This window comes from Coccidioides posadasii, chromosome 1, assembly GCF_018416015.2.
Source record: "Coccidioides posadasii str. Silveira chromosome 1, complete sequence".
In the NCBI taxonomy this organism is placed as follows: Eukaryota; Fungi; Ascomycota; class Eurotiomycetes; order Onygenales; family Onygenaceae; genus Coccidioides; species Coccidioides posadasii.
The window spans coordinates 2,195,470-2,212,479 of record NC_089407.1 but is presented as its reverse complement, the minus strand read 5'-3'; the positions used below and the strand labels follow the sequence as shown (position 1 = coordinate 2,212,479).

The following is a 17,010-nucleotide window of genomic DNA, read 5'->3' as shown; positions in this document are numbered from 1 at the left end:
CTAGTGGTAGACCACTTACAACAACTGCGTAGATCTTTTTATAGTGAACACCTTCTTGCTGCTTAAATCCACGTACAACCCAACGAGGTTTGAATTGAATTGTGTTCTTCTTAGACGTTCAATTCGAATTTGGGTTCGAATTTGAACTCTTGTTGCATTCTTATTTGTCTTGGCCGGGCTTCTCCTCATGCTCTCGCCTTGTTTGCGGATTCGGTATGATATATCCTGCAGCAAGCTGTTCAGCTCCTGCTCCGGCAGGTCAGATCCTTCGCGGTAAGCCATCTCAAGTGGGGTCTGCATGAATTCTCTCCATCGAGGCGTGGTGTTGTCCTTAAAAATATCGTGTAATATGTGGCTATGGTAGGGGAATCCAATTCGTTCAAGATCCATGAGAATTGCTAGGAATCTCTCTATGTAGTTCCTTTCTCCGCTAACCGGCTGGGCTGTCATACTCCTGATCTCATTTGCTAGGCGTCCTCGTTGAACTTGTCTCTCCTCAAAAGCCGTTTCTACAGGTATCCAGAGCCTGTACGAAGTAGCCGACGAGGCTATCTGGCTGTTGGTAGTGGACTCTAGCTTGTGAGGATATACTGCTGTTAATTAGGCTGTATAGTCACTTAGTCTTGGCTTTCCTAAGCTTTGTAGCAGCGGGATTATGAAGTTGTCGCGATGCTGTTTGCTCCTCTAGGATAATATCTTCAACACCTGCTAGCTCGGTTACTACGAGGCATAATTGTTGACACCAGTTAGGGTACATAGGCTTCCTGACGGTATTTTCACTATCCAGGAATTGTGCGATAAAGTTGTCAACTTCTGTTATGTGGATCTGCGATTTTATCCACATAGCACTTGAATTTCTCTCTCGGATTTGTTGGCTGAGCATCTTCTTCTACGTCTACTTCAGCGGATTCGTATCCTGAACTTCGACGGCCACGTTCGCGGTTTAATTGTTGTTCCATTTCTTCCAGACTTTTCTGCATCTTCTGTATCTCTTTAGAGACAGGCTGAATTACATCGATTTATAGCCTGATGGAGGACTGATAGCTTGTCATTGGTCTACTGGGTTACTCCGTACGTTGGGAGGATAAAACCAGGTTATATAGGTATCCTCAATTTATCACGTGACAACATAGCACGTGCGATTATATAATGTTTCCGACTAGTTCCGATCCGGTCTAGCCCGACGTTCGAGCGTCTTCCACAGGCAAGAATGGCAGACCTGACGGGGATCCGCAGCGAACTTGTCACTCAGTGCCATTCCCAGGCCACCCGCCGTCGTCCGCAACGGTCTACCCAGCGTTTCCCGAACGTTTCAAAAATCGAGTACCCTGCGAGGCCTGAACGTCCTCACTTTCTCTACCTTTGCTCGAGCTCCCCCTTCTTGCTCCCCTTGTCGAGTCGCCATCTGAATCCATTTGAACCCTTTCGTCCCGGACTCGCGTGATCAACCATGTCGACCTCTGCGCGCCGTCGATTGATGAGAGACTTCAAGGTGAGCATCTTCAACAGCGTTCCTATGCGTTGCCCTCGACCGATAGATACCCCCTTGCGGCAACGACAAGTTGTCTTGCTTTCTTGCTCTCCGCTCCGAGAGAAACCCCGCCCCTCTCCTTAAATAAACCATCTTTGCTGACGTATGTTACCACAATTAGCGGATGCAAACCGACCCTCCTGCCGGGGTCTCTGCTTCTCCAGTTGCGGATAATGTCATGACATGGTATGTCCATGCCATCGGAACCTTCACTTGCACATTAGACTCATCACTCGAGATAGGAATGCCGTCATTATTGGTCCCGCAGACACCCCCTTTGAGGACGGGACCTTCCGACTCGTGATGCACTTCGAAGAGCAGTACCCCAATAAGCCTCCCGGCGTCAAGTTTGTCAGCAAGATGTTCCATCCCAACGTCTACGGAACTGGCGAATTGTGCCTCGACATCCTCCAGAACCGTTGGAGCCCGACGTACGACGTAGCGGCGATATTAACCAGCATTCAAAGGTAGGCAATGCTGTCTCATTGCCGTCATATCACTCAAATATACTGACCTATCCGTGCTTTGCCACCAGCTTGCTGAATGACCCAAACACCTCCTCTCCCGCGAACGTGGAGGCATCCAACCTATACAAGGATAACCGAAAGGAGTACGCAAAGCGTGTGCGCGAAACTGTCGAGAAGAGCTGGGAGGATTGAGATAGTTCAATTTGCCAATCTTCCTAGTAATGCCCCGATATGAAACGCTGCGATTATGTCACTTGTCATGTCTGTTTACGAATGTCCACTGTCAAGCATCTCTCCGTTGGCGAAGTCTCTTTTCCCTCCCCCTATCTCAGTGTGTGTATGTCTCTCTGCGTGTCTCCTTTGAGGGCTTTACCCTTTTTCCTTATTTTAAATACTTGTCCTAGCTTGATGCGACGGCTTGCTCTCCGTGCATTTAAATCTTAGGTGCACGTAAAGCACTGCCCGACATCGAGGTTTCATCTGATCTTTGGCGAGCAGCATGTAAGGGAACCGATTGTTTCTTTTCTTTTCTTTTCTTTTCCTCTTTTCTTTTCCTCTTTTTTTTTTCCTCCTCTTTTCATATGCACAGCGAAGGGGTTCGGCGCTGCTTTTTTGGTTGCTTCTATTAATGGGACGAGAAGAATCTTGGTTTCCATTTGTTGGTTGTCTTTTTCCTCTCTTACAATTATTAGATGTCCGATTTCAGGTAGCTGCATGGAAGTATATTTTACGGATATACTGAGGATCCTATGTAGGTGTATATGTACGGGATGTAATATAGGAGAGAGAAGACAAAAGGCGGTACACGGTCGCGAGCATTCCCAAGGTCGAGTCCGCCGACCATGGCCCAAGGGAACGCGCGAGCTCAATTTTAGGCTATGAACTAAACCAGTCGTGCTGGACGGAGCACATAAACAAACGCCAAGACCGCTGCTGACTATGCTCCGCTTCCACGACATTTTCACCGACCATTAACACGGGGGGTTTGTGGACGATGGAGGTTTCATTATCGTCCACATTCTTTTTAATTCCCTGCTTTTTACCTGTGTTCTGTGGCTTTTGCTAGGAGTTTCCCTTTGAGTTTCAACTCGGCTTGACGTTTTCGATTTTCTCGTCGGCTCCCGGTTCTCACGTGGGCCCCTTGCTCATTTCGCTGCTCTCCCAGCTCGAGGCCGTCTCGAATACACACACACACACCCCCTGAAGCGGCGAGTCCTTCGTTGGAAGATAAAGTCCTCCATTCCTCTCACATTTCTCCGGCGGTTTCACGGCTCCCAGTGTTCCTTTGACTGAGCTTCGGCACGGTCACAGCGGCCATCATGGCGTAAGTCTTGCTACACCCCCTCACGCTCGGTTCAAGGTAGATAGGCTGACTGGTAGCACCCGCAGGTCCGGGGCCACTGGAAGTTACAACACCATCAAGGGCAAGTAAAGCGCTCAGCAAACATCGCAACTACTAAAACGATTTTGCTTACTTCTGTTTGCTTCTCAGTGGTCGCGCGGTTTCGACCTCAGAACAAGATCGAAGTCGCCAACGGTGGACAGCCGATTGTCGACTTCGAGTCGGAGGAAACATGCCGGATCAACGTACGCGAAGATTTGCAGCGCCCTCTCTCCCTCCCTCCCTACCATATTTCTTTTTCCCTTGGTGCTGGGGCTGTTACTGCCCCAAGTTTGATATCACTCTGGACGGTCCACTGTTTGCTGACCTGAAATTTTTGACTCCGTTTAGTCGAGAGAAGCTTCTGGAGCGTTTACATTCGACCGAATATTTGACATGAACTGTCGCCAGCAGGACGTTTTTGACTACTCTATTCGTTCCACGGTCGACGATATCCTTAACGGTTACAATGGAACTGTTTTCGCCTACGGTCAAACGGGCGCTGGCAAATCATACACGATGATGGGGTCAGACATTGACGATGACGAAGGAAAAGGCATAATACCGCGGATCGTAGAACAGATGTTTACGAGTATCATGACGAGTCCCGGGAATATTGAATATACGGTTCGTGTGAGTTATATGGAAATCTACATGGAGCGGATCCGAGATCTCTTGCTGCCGCAAAATGACAACCTTCCTGTCCACGAGGAGAAGTCTAGAGGCGTCTACGTCAAGGGGCTGCTCGAGATATACGTGTCTAGCGTTCAGGAAGTCTACGAAGTGATGCGAAGAGGTGATGCGGCACGGGCTGTTGCAGCGACAAATATGAACCAGGAGTCTTCACGCTCACATTCTATTTTCGTCATCACCATTACGCAAAAGAATGTGGAAACTGGCTCTGCGAAGAGCGGTCAGCTTTTTCTCGTCGATCTCGCTGGTAGTGAGAAAGTGGGAAAGACGGGAGCGAGCGGTCAGACGTTGGAGGAAGCAAAGAAGATCAATAAGAGTCTGAGCGCTCTGGGAATGGTCATCAACGCCCTTACAGATGGAAAGTCGACGCATATCCCTTACCGAGACTCAAAACTTACTCGCATACTACAGGAGAGCTTGGGAGGAAATTCCCGCACCACATTGATCATTAACTGCTCTCCAAGCAGTTACAACGATGCTGAGACGATAAGCACCCTTCGCTTCGGCGTTCGTGCGAAGGCGATTAAGAATAAGGCAAAGATCAATGCAGAACTGAGCCCTGCAGAGCTGAAGCAGCTCCTGAAAAAGGCACAGAATCAGGCTGTGACGTTTGAAAAGTACATTGCATCCTTGGAATCCGAAATCCAGCTCTGGCGGAGTGGCGATACTGTTCCCCAAGAGAGATGGGTGGCTTTAAGGACGGGAGAAGGGGTTGCAGGGATAAAACTCGACGCAAAAGCGCCGCGTCCTGCGACGCCTTCGCGTCTGCAGACAGAGGCACGCTCTGAGACCCCCAGCAGTCGGCCAGACTCGAGAGTTGGCGATCGATCCAGCACTCCCACCATAGTCCTAGAGAAGGATGAACGCGAGGAATTTTTGAAGCGTGAAAATGACCTTCAAGATCAGCTGGCAGAACGAGAGACGCAGATTGCGGATGCGGAGAAAATGTTGGTAGAGAAGAAGGAGGAGCTTAAAATCCTGAAGGAATCGGCTGTTCGGACGGGAAAGGATAATGAAAAGCTAAATACAGAGGTTAACGAGCTTCGCATGCAGTTGGAGAAAGTTTCATTTGAAAGCAAGGAGGCGGCGATTACTATGGACACGCTCAAAGATGCCAACTCAGAACTGACAGCCGAGTTGGACGAGCTCAAGCAGCAGCTTCTCGACGCTAGGATGAGTGCAAGGGAAACCAGCGCGGCATTGGATGAGAAGGATCGGAAGAAGGCCGAACGCATGGCTCAAATGATGGCCGGATTCGATCTCAAGATGGACTTTTTCTCAGAGAACGAGAGGAAGATACAAAAGCTGGTCGAACGAGTGGATTCTTTGCATGCGACCAGTTCGTCCGGCGAGGTGGTCGCCCCGGATGAATTTTTGGAGTTACGGTCATCCCTCCTTGAGACCCAAGGGGTAGTGCGGCAGGCTGAGTTGGCGATGAATGACCGTGCTGACGTTCCCCCTGACGCCCAGCTCTTGCAGAGAATAGTCAAACTCCAACAGGAGTTGGAAGCTGCTTTAGAACAGGGGCTTGATGCTAACGATGTAGTTGAGATCAAGGAGCGGCTAGAACAGGCGTATGCGGCGCGGAAAGATATCGACCACCTGGAAGTAGATAGCTTGCGAAGCGAGATCGCCCGCAAGGATGGAGAGCTCGAGCGCTTGAAGCAGTCACTCGCGGAAGCTCGCTCTCAGCCCAACGGATCCAGCAACACGACACCTACAGTCAACAGCAAAACGTTGCATCAGCAGATCGCAGATTTTGACGCCATGAAGAAATCCCTAATGCGTGACTTGCAGAATCGATGCGAGAGGGTCGTTGAGCTGGAGATTTCTCTTGATGAGGCCCGTGAGCAATATAAGCACGTTGTACAGTCTTCGAATAATCGTCAGCAGCAAAAGAAGATGGCGTTCCTGGAAAGGAATCTGGAACAGTTGACACACGTGCAGCGGCAGCTCGTTGAGCAGAACAGCAGCCTAAAAAGGGAGGTTGCCATTGCTGAAAGGAAGTTGATTGCTCGAAATGAGAGGATTGAAAGCCTGGAGACCCTTCTCCAAGAAAGCCAGGAGAAACTCACGGCTGCGAATCACCGGTATGGTCCCTCTATTATCATAGACAATTAAAATCAAGGCTGACACTTTCATTTTGTTTCCCCGCGCGATGTAGGTTTGAAGCGCAGCTCACCGTCGTGAAGGAACGCCTGGAAGCCGCCAAGGCTGGGTCTACGCGCGGTCTGCCCTCTTCCGACGGCTTATCCTTTAGCTTCGGAGGCTCGAGGATAGCAAAACCCCTTCGAGGAGGAGGCGGGACAGAGCACCCTAACGCTACCAGCCCTCCGGCAAACGATGCAACGTCTGGCAGGGCCAAGCGCACCACCTGGTTCTTTAACCAACGATGATTGTCAAACTGTTTGAAGCTCTGGCTTTGTCTATGGCATTCCTGCCAGGATGTTGGTTGGGTGAAAGGATGGATGGATTGATGGACAGATGATGATGATGATGATAATGAGCGCTGTTGGGATCTCTTGCTTCTGGCCTGGTCTGTTATGATGTTATCCTGCCTCTCCACCTTGTTCATTCCCCCTTGGTCATATACTCCTTTTGTCACAATACCTTTTAGGCGCGAACATCATATATGTTGATGCCCTGGTTAATGTTTTGTTTGTACATGATGTTCTATACAGAAGACACCACGCCAATTCTGCGTGCAGAAAAGAGGGTTATAGAATAAACTGTTGACGCTGTCAGGCAGAGGGATGGAAATGGTCTACGTATGTACAGGATTACTAGTTACATAGTCTGTGTGGCATACATGTGCATACATACACAGGTAAATGTTATATATTGATATTGAGGGTTAAAAGTACCGAGTACTCTTGCATTTTCGACATAACCAACTTTGTTCGACATACATGGTTGCTTGAGGTGTTTCGTGTCTGGGAACCTCACCAGGTTCTTGACATAACAGACATGCCCCTCGCAATTCTTTTGGTACATGGAACGGACGAGCCCACACTTTACACCCTTGACATGTCACTTTTACAATCATCAAGTCCACCTTGAAGTTTGTTATCAGGACATCAAAATTCAGCACGCAAATGACCGAAGGAATTCCTTTTGTGTCAAGGTACCTTCATGAAGGAGAAAGCTACATCAATAAGGATGGAACACTTTTGTTCAGATACTCACCAGTGACCCTTGAAGAGCTTCCAGCTGATGGAGAGCTGATCACTCTGCTGGCTTTGTCTTTCTCCTGACTTCAGCTCCCATAGGAGGTATCAGCTGCTCTAACTATGGGTTCAGTGAAATTTAAAATGCCGAACGCGTACTCTGTACTTTTGCGGGCCGTGCACAGCTTTGCAATAGATCTTGTGGCCTTGTACAAGCCTGCCCTTCCCTTCGGTGTTAGGTCAAGTCTAGAGGAGGCTGCCGTAGAAAGATGCAAGATTGTTGGAGTGAGAGGACCTAGCAGCTGGCAGTCATTAGTTACCTAGGTTAAATGTCATCTTGAAGAAGCCAAATAAGTACCCGATGAGGTCTAGCGCGCAACGGTGGGACGACGCCACTTACATAACTAACTACATAAGGCTGCTCCACAATCACATGCCAGTTTCAGTCTCTGCCCTGGCGGCTGTTTGGCCGCTTTGCTGGTTTTCTCCTCTCGCCAGATCTTCGCTCCCCCCCAACGAACGAACGAAACGAACGAGCAAAGAACTAACCAACAACATCCCCGTCGCTCTCTCTCACTAGAGCCCCTTGGGGTCTGGTGCTATTAGCTGTCTCTTGCTTTTGGGATCACATTCTCCACTGATCTTCCAATACTATTTCTAATTTTATGTATCCTCTCATCTTTATCTTATCTGCCTGCATCACTCGGACTACGCTCGCTCCAGTCATAGCTTTGGGAGCACGAGAGCTTCCCAGATAGCTCCCTTGCACACCATCCATAGCTTCGCTGCATATTTGGATGCGAGTTTCTTGTCCGATCCTGCCCGTGATTATTGCGTTGTGGCCATGGGAAAGGCCCCAGCAGTCACATTCGTTGTGAGGTCTGTACTACCCTCCCCACCTCCAATCCTTAGTTACGCATCGTCGGTGTTGTTGAAAGCTGAGCAATTGCCATTTCTCCGTACAGACATGGGGCCCGCCTTGATGCAGTCGATAAGCACTGGCATCTCACTTCTCCCACTCCGTATGATCCCCCTCTGACGTACGGTGGTTGGAACCAGTCGCGCATGCTCGGGATTCGCATCGAAAGCCTCCTGCGAGAACGGGAACAGACACAATCCAGCTCTGACACGTTAACCGAATCTCCAGCGCAAAGAACAACGCCGCGAAAACAAAAAATCATTATCCACTGCTCCCCATTCCTCCGCTGCGTGCAGACAGCGATTGCCATAAGCGCCGGAATAAGTCAGGCGAAAGGCTCTGCGCTTGCGATTCAGCCATCTTCCCCCGGGAGCAACCCGTTCGGTTCCACTACTACTCAAGGTCGTTCAACTGACGATGCGCTCGATCTTGGAGAAGGTCACGCAGACAAGGCAAATAAAGATCCCACGACCACGAGCAAGGAGCGAAGCCGACACTGTATCCTCCGCTTGGATGCCTTTCTTGGAGAGTGGCTCACCCCAGATTATTTTGAGCAGATCCCGCCTCCACCGGGCTCGGTCATGATGGTAGCCAGCGCAAAGGCAGATCTCTTACGTCCCGCCGAAGCTATTGAACTAAGTTCGCCTGCTGATCTCGCTTCGGCTTCTGGGTTTTTCCCGGGTGGCTGGAAGAGGTCATCCACAAATTCTTTCGACGGCAGTACCTCTTTCGGGGCTTCCCAGAGTATTCCAACTAGAACCCGTTCTGGCACTCTCGATGGGCCCTCTGGCGGTTTAAATGCTAGCAGACGCCCAGTGCTCTCCAAACTATCCACAGTTCTACCAAACCAGCACAGTGGCTATGTTCCACCCACTCCCACCTATGCGGTCAAGCCTTCGGATGCGATCCCGCGTGGATACGTCGCACATGCGCGTGATGCATGTGTTGAGATGGACTATCAGTGGGATAGTATGCGTGAGCCTCAATCTTGGGGTACTGGCGGAGAGTATGGAGAAGAATGGAGCTCGATGCACCGAAGGTTTCGTGATGGCCTAGAACGTATGATATCATGGTACAAATGCAACACCTCTGCATATATCAAGGACCCCATGATACCAGAAAGCCACGATGATGGCAATGATGATGTGGAAACCATAGTCATATTAGTTACGCATGGTGCTGGCTGCAATGCTTTAATAGGAGCTCTGACCAATCGTCCTGCTCTGCTCGATATTGGGATATCATCCCTGACTATGGCCGTCCGCAAGGCCGAAGCGCCTGGGGGCTCGTTCCCACAGCCGGACGGTGCTTACTCCCAGGTCAATCTTGCCGATGAATACGATGTCAGCATCCTAGCCTCTACTGATCACTTGAGAGCCGCAAATAGCGCTGCTGCCTCGGGCCCAGCGTCTTCCCGAGGATTCCCGAGTTCAGACTATTCCCATCGGCAAAGGTTTAGTTCTACTTCCAGTTCTACCAGCTCTCGGGGGAGCTTGCCTCTAGGTGATTCCTCCAACCGAACTTTGAACTACCCCAATCTCTCCTCTCAACGTCCCCCTTCTCGATCCGCCTTTGCGAGTCGGTTGTCGTCCGGTCTCTGGGGATCCATTTCGTCGCCTGATCCAGCGGACGATCTTATCCCTAACTTCGGAGATTGCAAAGGCCCCGAATCTCTCAGCAAAGATCCAAAGTCCCAAACTGTGACGGTAAATGTACCGATCCAGTCGTCCATCCCTGCCGTACCCCAAACCAGCCATGGGTTATGGAGTAAAGCTCCTGAGAGAGAATCCCAGGGTAAAAGGCGATGGACCGTAACAGATCGATAGCCATCTTTGTGGACTTAGCGCGCTAAATACATTTGACATGATCATTGTTGTGAGTAGCATCATTAGCATCCTCTTTTTGGATTTAGTCTGAGATTTGGAGTAGCCATGGCAGCGCTTGGAGTTATGGTATGGCCGCCTTTAACTAGAGCATGCAATTTCTGTCTGTTTGTTCAATTTCAAATCCGCTCACTAAAAATTTATATGATCACTCCCTAGAGCAATTCCATATTGGGACTTGGAAAAAGGAAACACAGTCCAGGTGGTTTCTCCGATATATATTCGCCATCCCCGCAGTTCTCGAGGAAGATGATCATCCCCAGAAGAATCTGTCGTGAATGCGCAAGCATCAAGACCGATTCGTAGATCAGCATGGCTCTAGTTGGGCCCTCCGCCGTCGATGACGGCCCACGAGAAAGGGAAGCTGTGCTTGTTCCATGCTCGATACCTCCAAGGCAATCATTGCCCACTCCTTCATGCAGCCCACTGCTCCTTGGGAGAAAGCAGACGATCTGTAAACCCACCAATAGTTCAAAATTTGCTCCTACCAGTCCACCTCGCAGCTATGTCTTTACCCTAATCCCCACAGAACGATCCCTTTCTTATCACCTCCCGTACTATCCAATGCCGGCGATCGCCTACCGCGCTCGCTTCATACGTTCTGCTTTCGCAGGAGGCAACAAGCTGGGTTCTGCCCCGTGCCAATGAATGATCTAGCCACCGCTCTTCAGAAACTACATATTGACCTTCGCCCCATGCTAGGTATGAGCCGTGCCTTCGGCTGTATCTCAGAAGAAAATTACCAGCGGGTGGATTCACAGCAGCAAAAGCAGGCCCCCATCAAATCCGCAAAGACCACGCACCTGGTCCAGGAAATACTGATTCTAGGTAAATTCACTTTTCATAGTAGCACCCCGGTTTTTGGATTGACCGCTTAAATAATGGCGGCCTGGGGCTGCACTGTCCAGGCTAACAATTGCACACAACATCCTGAGTTCTAAAAGGAATGTTTAATGAACATTAGGGTGTCCAGTATTCTGTGTACAAGGCCTACAGGGTGAGGCAATCGAACGGATGGCTTCACTGCACTGAGTGTATGGTGGGTTCAAAGCAATACATATACAAACAGTCTGGTCACTCAGCTAAATTAACTAATGTGCGATCTGCATTGATGGTGGTGGGGACCGATCAAGCTAGCATCTATTTCGTCCTTCGCAATGGACATAGGACCCCCTCTGCTATCGCCAGGTCCTGGAGGGCACATGCTATCAAGGGTTAACCGCTTAGCAAAATGTAAATTCAGAGACGCAAGTGTACCTTTTTTAATGACCCTGCACCAAGACAATGGGCTGCAGAGTGAATGATATTCAGTGTTGAGTGTCCAAAAAAAAAAGTGAGATACGTAAATAGCAAAGGGGCCAATGACTGAGCACCCGGGGGAAGATGCGAAAGCTTCAGCTTCTCTGAAAGACCAGCAAAGTGATATATACTCGATGCATCCACGTCGTCTATGCATGTAGCGTCGAATCCACCATTCGTTGCTCCATACAAGCATTGTAGATAATAGTCACCGACTCCTTGCACATAAGAAGCATTGTCGGTGACGTCAGACCCTTAGGAAGAGAAATGGACCTTATTATTCTATGTAACCCATAACTAGTTATCCAGATACTGCTGTGACAGGCAATGTTAGCTGGGTGAAACTCTGGTGACACTAGTGATGCTCTGTAGCTCCCATAACACTGCATACATTAACTAGTTAAGCCATTTGCTCTTGAACTGCCTGTTCCTGGATTGGTCGAGAGGGCTGAGCAACAATTAATGTCAGCCTTAACTACGGAGTATACTCAACCAACTCACTTAACTACCCCTCCTTGTCCTCATCTTCATCGCCGCAGTCCACATCTATGAAAATCACCCTCTCAAAACAAGAGTCATAGCTGAAATATATCTGTATAAACTTGACCTCTTGGCACATCCAAAATCAGGGTACAGCTGCCTCATGTCGGCCACAGAGGTCGCTGGTCTGTCAACGACCTTCAATTGCGGGCGTGAGGACCCGCCAGACCTCCGTCTTCTCCATTATAACGATGTCTACCACGTCGAGTATGTCGAATCCGTGTCTCAATCTGTATTTATTATAGACGGCCATCAGATTGGTCATTTGCTAACCAACGGATTCATTTCTATTTCAGGACTGGCTCCGCAGATCCCGTCGGGGGAACACCACGCTTTCAGACCCTCGTCAACTATTACAGAGACCATTCCAGGTTCGCAGGCCTGCCCGACCTTCTGACATTCTTCTCTGGCGATGCATTTAATCCTAGCCTCGAGAGCACCGTCACAAAGGGCCGTCATATGGTGCCTTTCCTGAACCGTGCAGGGACGGACGTTGCATGTGTTGGCGTGAGTAAGATGCTGTCTGTCCACAGAGGCCCAGGGTTTCAACCAATACACAAGGGAGGACCGGGTTATATAGTAACGATATAGTTAACTGACTGGCTGCTAACGAATCGCCTCGTTTGTCCCCCTGTAGAACCATGATCTTGACTTTGGTATCGCGCAGTTTCGGCACTTGAGAAGCCAATGCAAGTTCCCGTGGCTTCTAGCAAACGTGCTGGATCCGGCGCTGGGAGAAGGAGTGCCACTCGCGAATTGTGAGAGAACTCGCATGTTAGTGTCTTCAAATGGGATAAAGATTGGAGTTATCGGATTGGGCGAGCGGGAATGGTAGGCGATTCACATCACAGTCTTCCCCCATCTACTAGCTTTTGGATGCCCGGTCTTGTGCTAACGCCTACGCCGCCCCATCCAGGCTCGCAACGATTAATTTCCTTCCGCCTAATCTGATCTACAAATCGGCGTCTGAAACGGCCAAGGAACTTGTCCCTGCTCTTCGCGAACAGGGCGCCGAACTTGTCATTGCTATCACTCACCAGCGAGAGCCGAATGATAATAAGCTTGCAAACAATATCCCCCCGGGGTTAATAGACATAATCCTCGGCGGTCATGACCATTACTATATGCATAATATCGTCAATGGCGTGCACGTCTTACGCTCGGGGACGGATTTCAAGCAACTCAGCTATATCGAGGCCTGGCGCAAACAGGATGGGCCTGGTTGGGAATTCTCAATTACCCGGCGGGACGTCGTTCGCTCAATTCCCGAAGACCCTTCAACGGTGCACTTGGTGGAGAAACTCACATCCTCTCTGAAGGGGAAGTTGCAAAAGCCAATCGGATATACCGCTACCCCGCTCGATGGCCGCTTTTGCACTGTACGAGCGCGTGAATCAAATCTTGGCAATTTTGTTTGTGATCTGATGCGGTTCTACCATGGAGCTGACTGTGCAATCATGGCTGCTGGAACAATTCGTGGTGACCAAGTCTATCCTCCTGGGGTACTCCGCGTTAAAGACATTCTGAACTGTTTTCCATTTGAGGACCCGGTGGTTGTGCTGAAAATAACCGGACTGGCTCTCCGAGGAGCGCTAGAAAACGGTGTCAGCCAGCTTCCGGCTTTGGAAGGCCGGTTTTCCCAAGTCTCGAACATTCAGTTTGCATTCTCGACATCAAGACCACGTGGTTCTCGTATACTTTGGGCGAAAATCGGCGATGCTGCGCTTGAGGATGACAAGATGTACACAGTGGCCACTAGGGGGTACATGGCAAGAGGGAAAGATGGGTTCTCATCTTTACTTGTTCAAAGCGAAGGCGGCGATGCAGAGGAAGTGGTCTCCGAAGAAGATGGATTATTGATTAGTACCATCCTCCGACAGTATTTCCTTAGTTTGAAGGTCCTCGGAAAGTGGCATCGCTTTAGCCGAAGTCTCCATCGACACTGGGAAAATGTACACCAGCAACTACATTGTGAAGGCTGGATTAGATCCCCTACAACCACGGCGTCGGCTAAAGCAAAAGTGAAATCGCCCATCACAGGGAGAAGCCCCTCGCCCACTCCCAGTTTCCACTATGTCGCTCGCAGACGGCTCAAGGCTGCCACTGCGGGGGCTCGTACCTCCTCATCCGGTCAAGAAGACGACAGCGATGCAAGCCTTATGGACACGGAATCTGACTCGGAGGCCGACATTCTCTCGCGCCCGCGCACCTACGTGACGAAGCTGGCTACGTCGCCAGATGATGCCGACCACCGGGAGTATCTGGCACGACAGGTCCTGCGTCGATGGCGTCAGAAAGTTGGATTGGAAGATGCAAAAGTGAAAACTGTGGAAGAGGCACAAAACGATACACTTCCGCCGTGGACTCGGGTGATTGCACCAAAGCTTGAAGGTAGAATAATTGAAGTGACTCAGCCCAACGGCACCGAGGAATAGAAATAGAGGCTCGTAGTCTATAACTTTAGCATACGTATACCAAAATTTAGATCCCGTCCTTCAGTCTTACAGTACTTAAGGGCGTAAAGACGGGCCATTAACATATACTTCAGCGGTCGCTTTGTGATTCACCATGGAATTATTTGCTTGGATATGTGTTTTTTTATAATCTTCATTGATGACATTTAATCCAAGATAGCTTTTTCGGAAATAGAAATTTGCCTTATAAAGTTAACGAGTTCGATCAGCAGAATCTTCTCCTCAGACATCACAACATCCCAAAGTGAGATTTGGCCTCCCAGCCCAGCTCTGTTACTCGTCTTCTCCAGTATGGCGAGTTTCCGGCTCCTCTGCACACTCCGGGTTCAAAAGCCCTTTGACTCTAGTCAATGAGATTTGTGTAATTCCTGCACGAAGCCATTTAATGTCCTCGTCACAGGCCGCGGCCTTCCACCCCCACAAGGCCCATAGACGTAATGCCTCGTCTCTCAAATCAAACCAGGTGCATTCGAGACTGAAAGAGCTAGAAGATCTGCAAGGCTCTATCGCACCCTAAGCACGGAGTACTCCCGTAGCAACTCCCTATAATTAGTACATATTTTAGGACTGACATGCCGGTGTGTCGATGGATAATATTTGCGGAGTAAATGTGGTCCATCAGCATCACGGGGAATTTTCCGCGTCTTCGGAGCCGAAGTGCCGAATCCCGAGGGGCGGGAAGCCGGACGATGGCCACTGTGGCTTGTGGGGGTGTTGGGCGGAACTGCTGCGAAAAGCGCGTGGCCGGTGAGGTGGGCGGGTACTCTCGGACAGACCATCCGTCCTTCTTCCTCGTCCTCTCTCCCTCATCTCCTCGCTCCCGTCCTCTCTCCCTTCCCTCTCGTCTTTCTTCCCTGAACAGCCTCGCCGTTCATAGATTCTTACCTGTTTTACCCAGGTCTCTCCACTCATCCGCAATAATGCACCCCTCACTGAGAGCGGCCGTCCGCCTGGGATCCATGCCAAAGCCAACACAGAGACTGGCCCAAGTCCAGCGCCAGTTCACTTCATCTGCTGCGCGCCGGAAAGAAATCCAGGATGCCTACATCCTCAGCGCTGCACGGACGCCCACTGCGAAGGTATGATGCCTTGCTCTCTTCCTCTTCTCCCCCCGGGGGGTGCCGTTCGCCCGTCCCGTTTCACACACACACACACTCTCTCTCTCTCTTCTTTTTATCTGTCTTGTATTGTGCACAAATAGTGTATTGACCGGCTTTTCAGTTCAACGGTTCATTCGTGAGCGTCTCCGCTCCACAGCTCGGTGCTGTGGCAATCAAGTCGGCCATCGAGAAGTCCAAGGTTCCTGCCGAGAAAATTACAGATGTCTACATGGGCTGCGTCCTTCAGGGCTCTATCGGACAGTCCCCTGCCAGGCAAGCATCCATGTTCGCCGGCCTGTCCCCAACCGTGGAGGCCCTCACCATCAACAAGGTCTGCGCGTCCGGCATGAAGGCGGTCGTTCTCGCCGCCCAGAACGTTCAGCTCGGTCTTGCCGAGGCCCAGGTCGCCGGCGGAATGGAAAACATGTCCCGCGTGCCGTACTACTTCCCGCGCGCCAGCCAACAGGCTCCGTTTGGAAATGCTACGATGGAAGATGGCCTGATCAAGGATGGCCTGTGGGACGTTTACAACAAGTTCCACATGGGAGTGTGTGCCGAGAACACTGCGAAGAAATACAACATCACTCGACAGGACCAAGACGAATACGCCATCCGTTCCTACCAACGCGCCCAGGCTGCCTGGAAAGAGAACAAATTCGCCGATGAAATTGCCCCCGTCACCGTCAAAAACAAAAAGGGCGAGGTCGTCATTTCCCGCGATGAGGGTTTCGAAGATCTTCGCGCCGACAAGATGGCCGCCCTCAAACCCGCTTTCGTCCGTGATGGTACCGGCACTGTGACCGCCGGCAACGCATCCACTCTGAATGACGGCGCATCCGCTCTCGTCATCACCAACGAAGCCCTTGCCCGCGAGTACGGTTCCGGAAGCCGGGTCCTCGCTCGCATTGTTTCATCCGCTGATGCTGCTATCGATCCCATCGACTTCCCGGTTGCACCTGCAAAGGCTGTCCCCATTGCCCTTGAGCGAGCCGGTCTCACCAAGGATCAAATCTCTATCTGGGAGTTCAACGAGGCATTTGCCGCCGTGATCAAGGCCAATGAGAAGGTAACGCTGCCCCTGCGTTTTGGCCTCTCCCCTTTTTTTTTCTTTTTTTTTTTTTTCTTTTTTCCACCTTACTCTATGCTGACACTTCCTTCTTAAGATTCTCGGTCTCGAAAACGCGACCGTCAACCCTCTCGGTGGTGCCATCTCCCTCGGCCATGCCCTCGGCAGCTCCGGCTCACGTATCCTGACGACTCTGCTCCACCAACTTAAACCTGGTGAATATGGCTGCGCTGCGATTTGCAATGGTGGCGGTGCTGCTACCGCCATTATTGTGCAGAGAGTGGAAAAGGTGTAATGACTACGTTTTGTTTTGCAGGTAATGAGCGGACAATACACCAAAAGATTTCCTTTTAACGTCTAACCCGGGTAAAATTCTGAATCCGCATGTATATACGATGTTTGTTTGGCGACTTGCATATTTTTGATACCAGTTTAAATACCAGCTTCTTGTTTCGCATTAATTTTTTGAGCCTCATCCGCATGTCACGCC

The 17,010-nt window shown here is 50.3% G+C and overlaps 6 protein-coding genes across 6 annotated transcripts; all 6 read left to right on the top strand.

The window, feature by feature from the left end:
- Positions 1-1,450: 1,450 nt before the first annotated feature.
- On the top strand, positions 1,451-2,190 carry UBC2 (Ubiquitin-conjugating enzyme E2 2; the record flags this gene model as incomplete). The annotated part of the gene is made up of 4 exons (XM_003070981.2): positions 1,451-1,492; positions 1,653-1,717; positions 1,774-1,998; positions 2,067-2,190. The coding sequence occupies 4 exons, from the start codon at positions 1,451-1,453 to the stop codon at positions 2,188-2,190; spliced, it is 456 nt and encodes a 151-aa protein (XP_003071027.1).
- A 1,127-nt stretch (positions 2,191-3,317) lies between these two features.
- Positions 3,318-6,926, top strand: KLP1 (Kinesin heavy chain; the record flags this gene model as incomplete). Its single annotated transcript, XM_003070980.2, has 5 exons — positions 3,318-3,322; positions 3,388-3,422; positions 3,491-3,585; positions 3,731-6,162; positions 6,237-6,926. The coding sequence occupies 5 exons, from the start codon at positions 3,318-3,320 to the stop codon at positions 6,466-6,468; spliced, it is 2,799 nt and encodes a 932-aa protein (XP_003071026.2). The 3' UTR covers positions 6,469-6,926.
- An 826-nt stretch (positions 6,927-7,752) lies between these two features.
- Positions 7,753-9,984, top strand: D8B26_000606 (uncharacterized protein; the record flags this gene model as incomplete). Its single annotated transcript, XM_003070979.2, has 2 exons — positions 7,753-8,118; positions 8,205-9,984. Exons 1-2 carry the CDS (start codon positions 8,084-8,086, stop codon positions 9,982-9,984), a joined length of 1,815 nt encoding a protein of 604 aa, XP_003071025.2. The 5' UTR covers positions 7,753-8,083.
- Positions 9,985-10,089: 105 nt separating this feature from the next.
- D8B26_000605 (uncharacterized protein) lies at positions 10,090-11,073 on the top strand (the record flags this gene model as incomplete). The annotated part of the gene is made up of 3 exons (XM_066123284.1): positions 10,090-10,110; positions 10,512-10,869; positions 11,006-11,073. 3 exons carry the CDS (start codon positions 10,090-10,092, stop codon positions 11,071-11,073), a joined length of 447 nt encoding a protein of 148 aa, XP_065979358.1.
- A 776-nt stretch (positions 11,074-11,849) lies between these two features.
- Positions 11,850-14,448, top strand: D8B26_000604 (uncharacterized protein). Its single transcript, XM_003070978.2, has 4 exons — positions 11,850-12,087; positions 12,177-12,387; positions 12,518-12,711; positions 12,797-14,448. The coding sequence occupies exons 1-4, from the start codon at positions 11,984-11,986 to the stop codon at positions 14,313-14,315; spliced, it is 2,028 nt and encodes a 675-aa protein (XP_003071024.2). The 5' UTR covers positions 11,850-11,983; the 3' UTR covers positions 14,316-14,448.
- Positions 14,449-15,109: 661 nt separating this feature from the next.
- On the top strand, positions 15,110-16,971 carry D8B26_000603 (uncharacterized protein). The gene is made up of 3 exons (XM_003070977.2): positions 15,110-15,433; positions 15,576-16,520; positions 16,618-16,971. The coding sequence occupies exons 1-3, from the start codon at positions 15,275-15,277 to the stop codon at positions 16,813-16,815; spliced, it is 1,302 nt and encodes a 433-aa protein (XP_003071023.2). The 5' UTR covers positions 15,110-15,274; the 3' UTR covers positions 16,816-16,971.
- Positions 16,972-17,010: the final 39 nt, after the last annotated feature.

Bases quoted from the DNA above. Each gene is read 5' to 3' on its own strand.
- D8B26_000604 (XM_003070978.2), top strand. From the start codon at position 11,984: ATGTCGGCCACAGAGGTCGCTGGTCTGTCAACGACCTTCAATTGCGGG. The intron at 12,088-12,176 runs GTATGTCGAATC...TTTCTATTTCAG, and splicing joins AACGATGTCTACCACGTCGA to GACTGGCTCCGCAGATCCCG. The intron at 12,712-12,796 runs GTAGGCGATTCA...CGCCCCATCCAG, and splicing joins GGATTGGGCGAGCGGGAATG to GCTCGCAACGATTAATTTCC.
- D8B26_000603 (XM_003070977.2), top strand. From the start codon at position 15,275: ATGCACCCCTCACTGAGAGCGGCCGTCCGCCTGGGATCCATGCCAAAG. The intron at 15,434-15,575 runs GTATGATGCCTT...CCGGCTTTTCAG, and splicing joins CACGGACGCCCACTGCGAAG to TTCAACGGTTCATTCGTGAG. The intron at 16,521-16,617 runs GTAACGCTGCCC...TTCCTTCTTAAG, and splicing joins TGATCAAGGCCAATGAGAAG to ATTCTCGGTCTCGAAAACGC.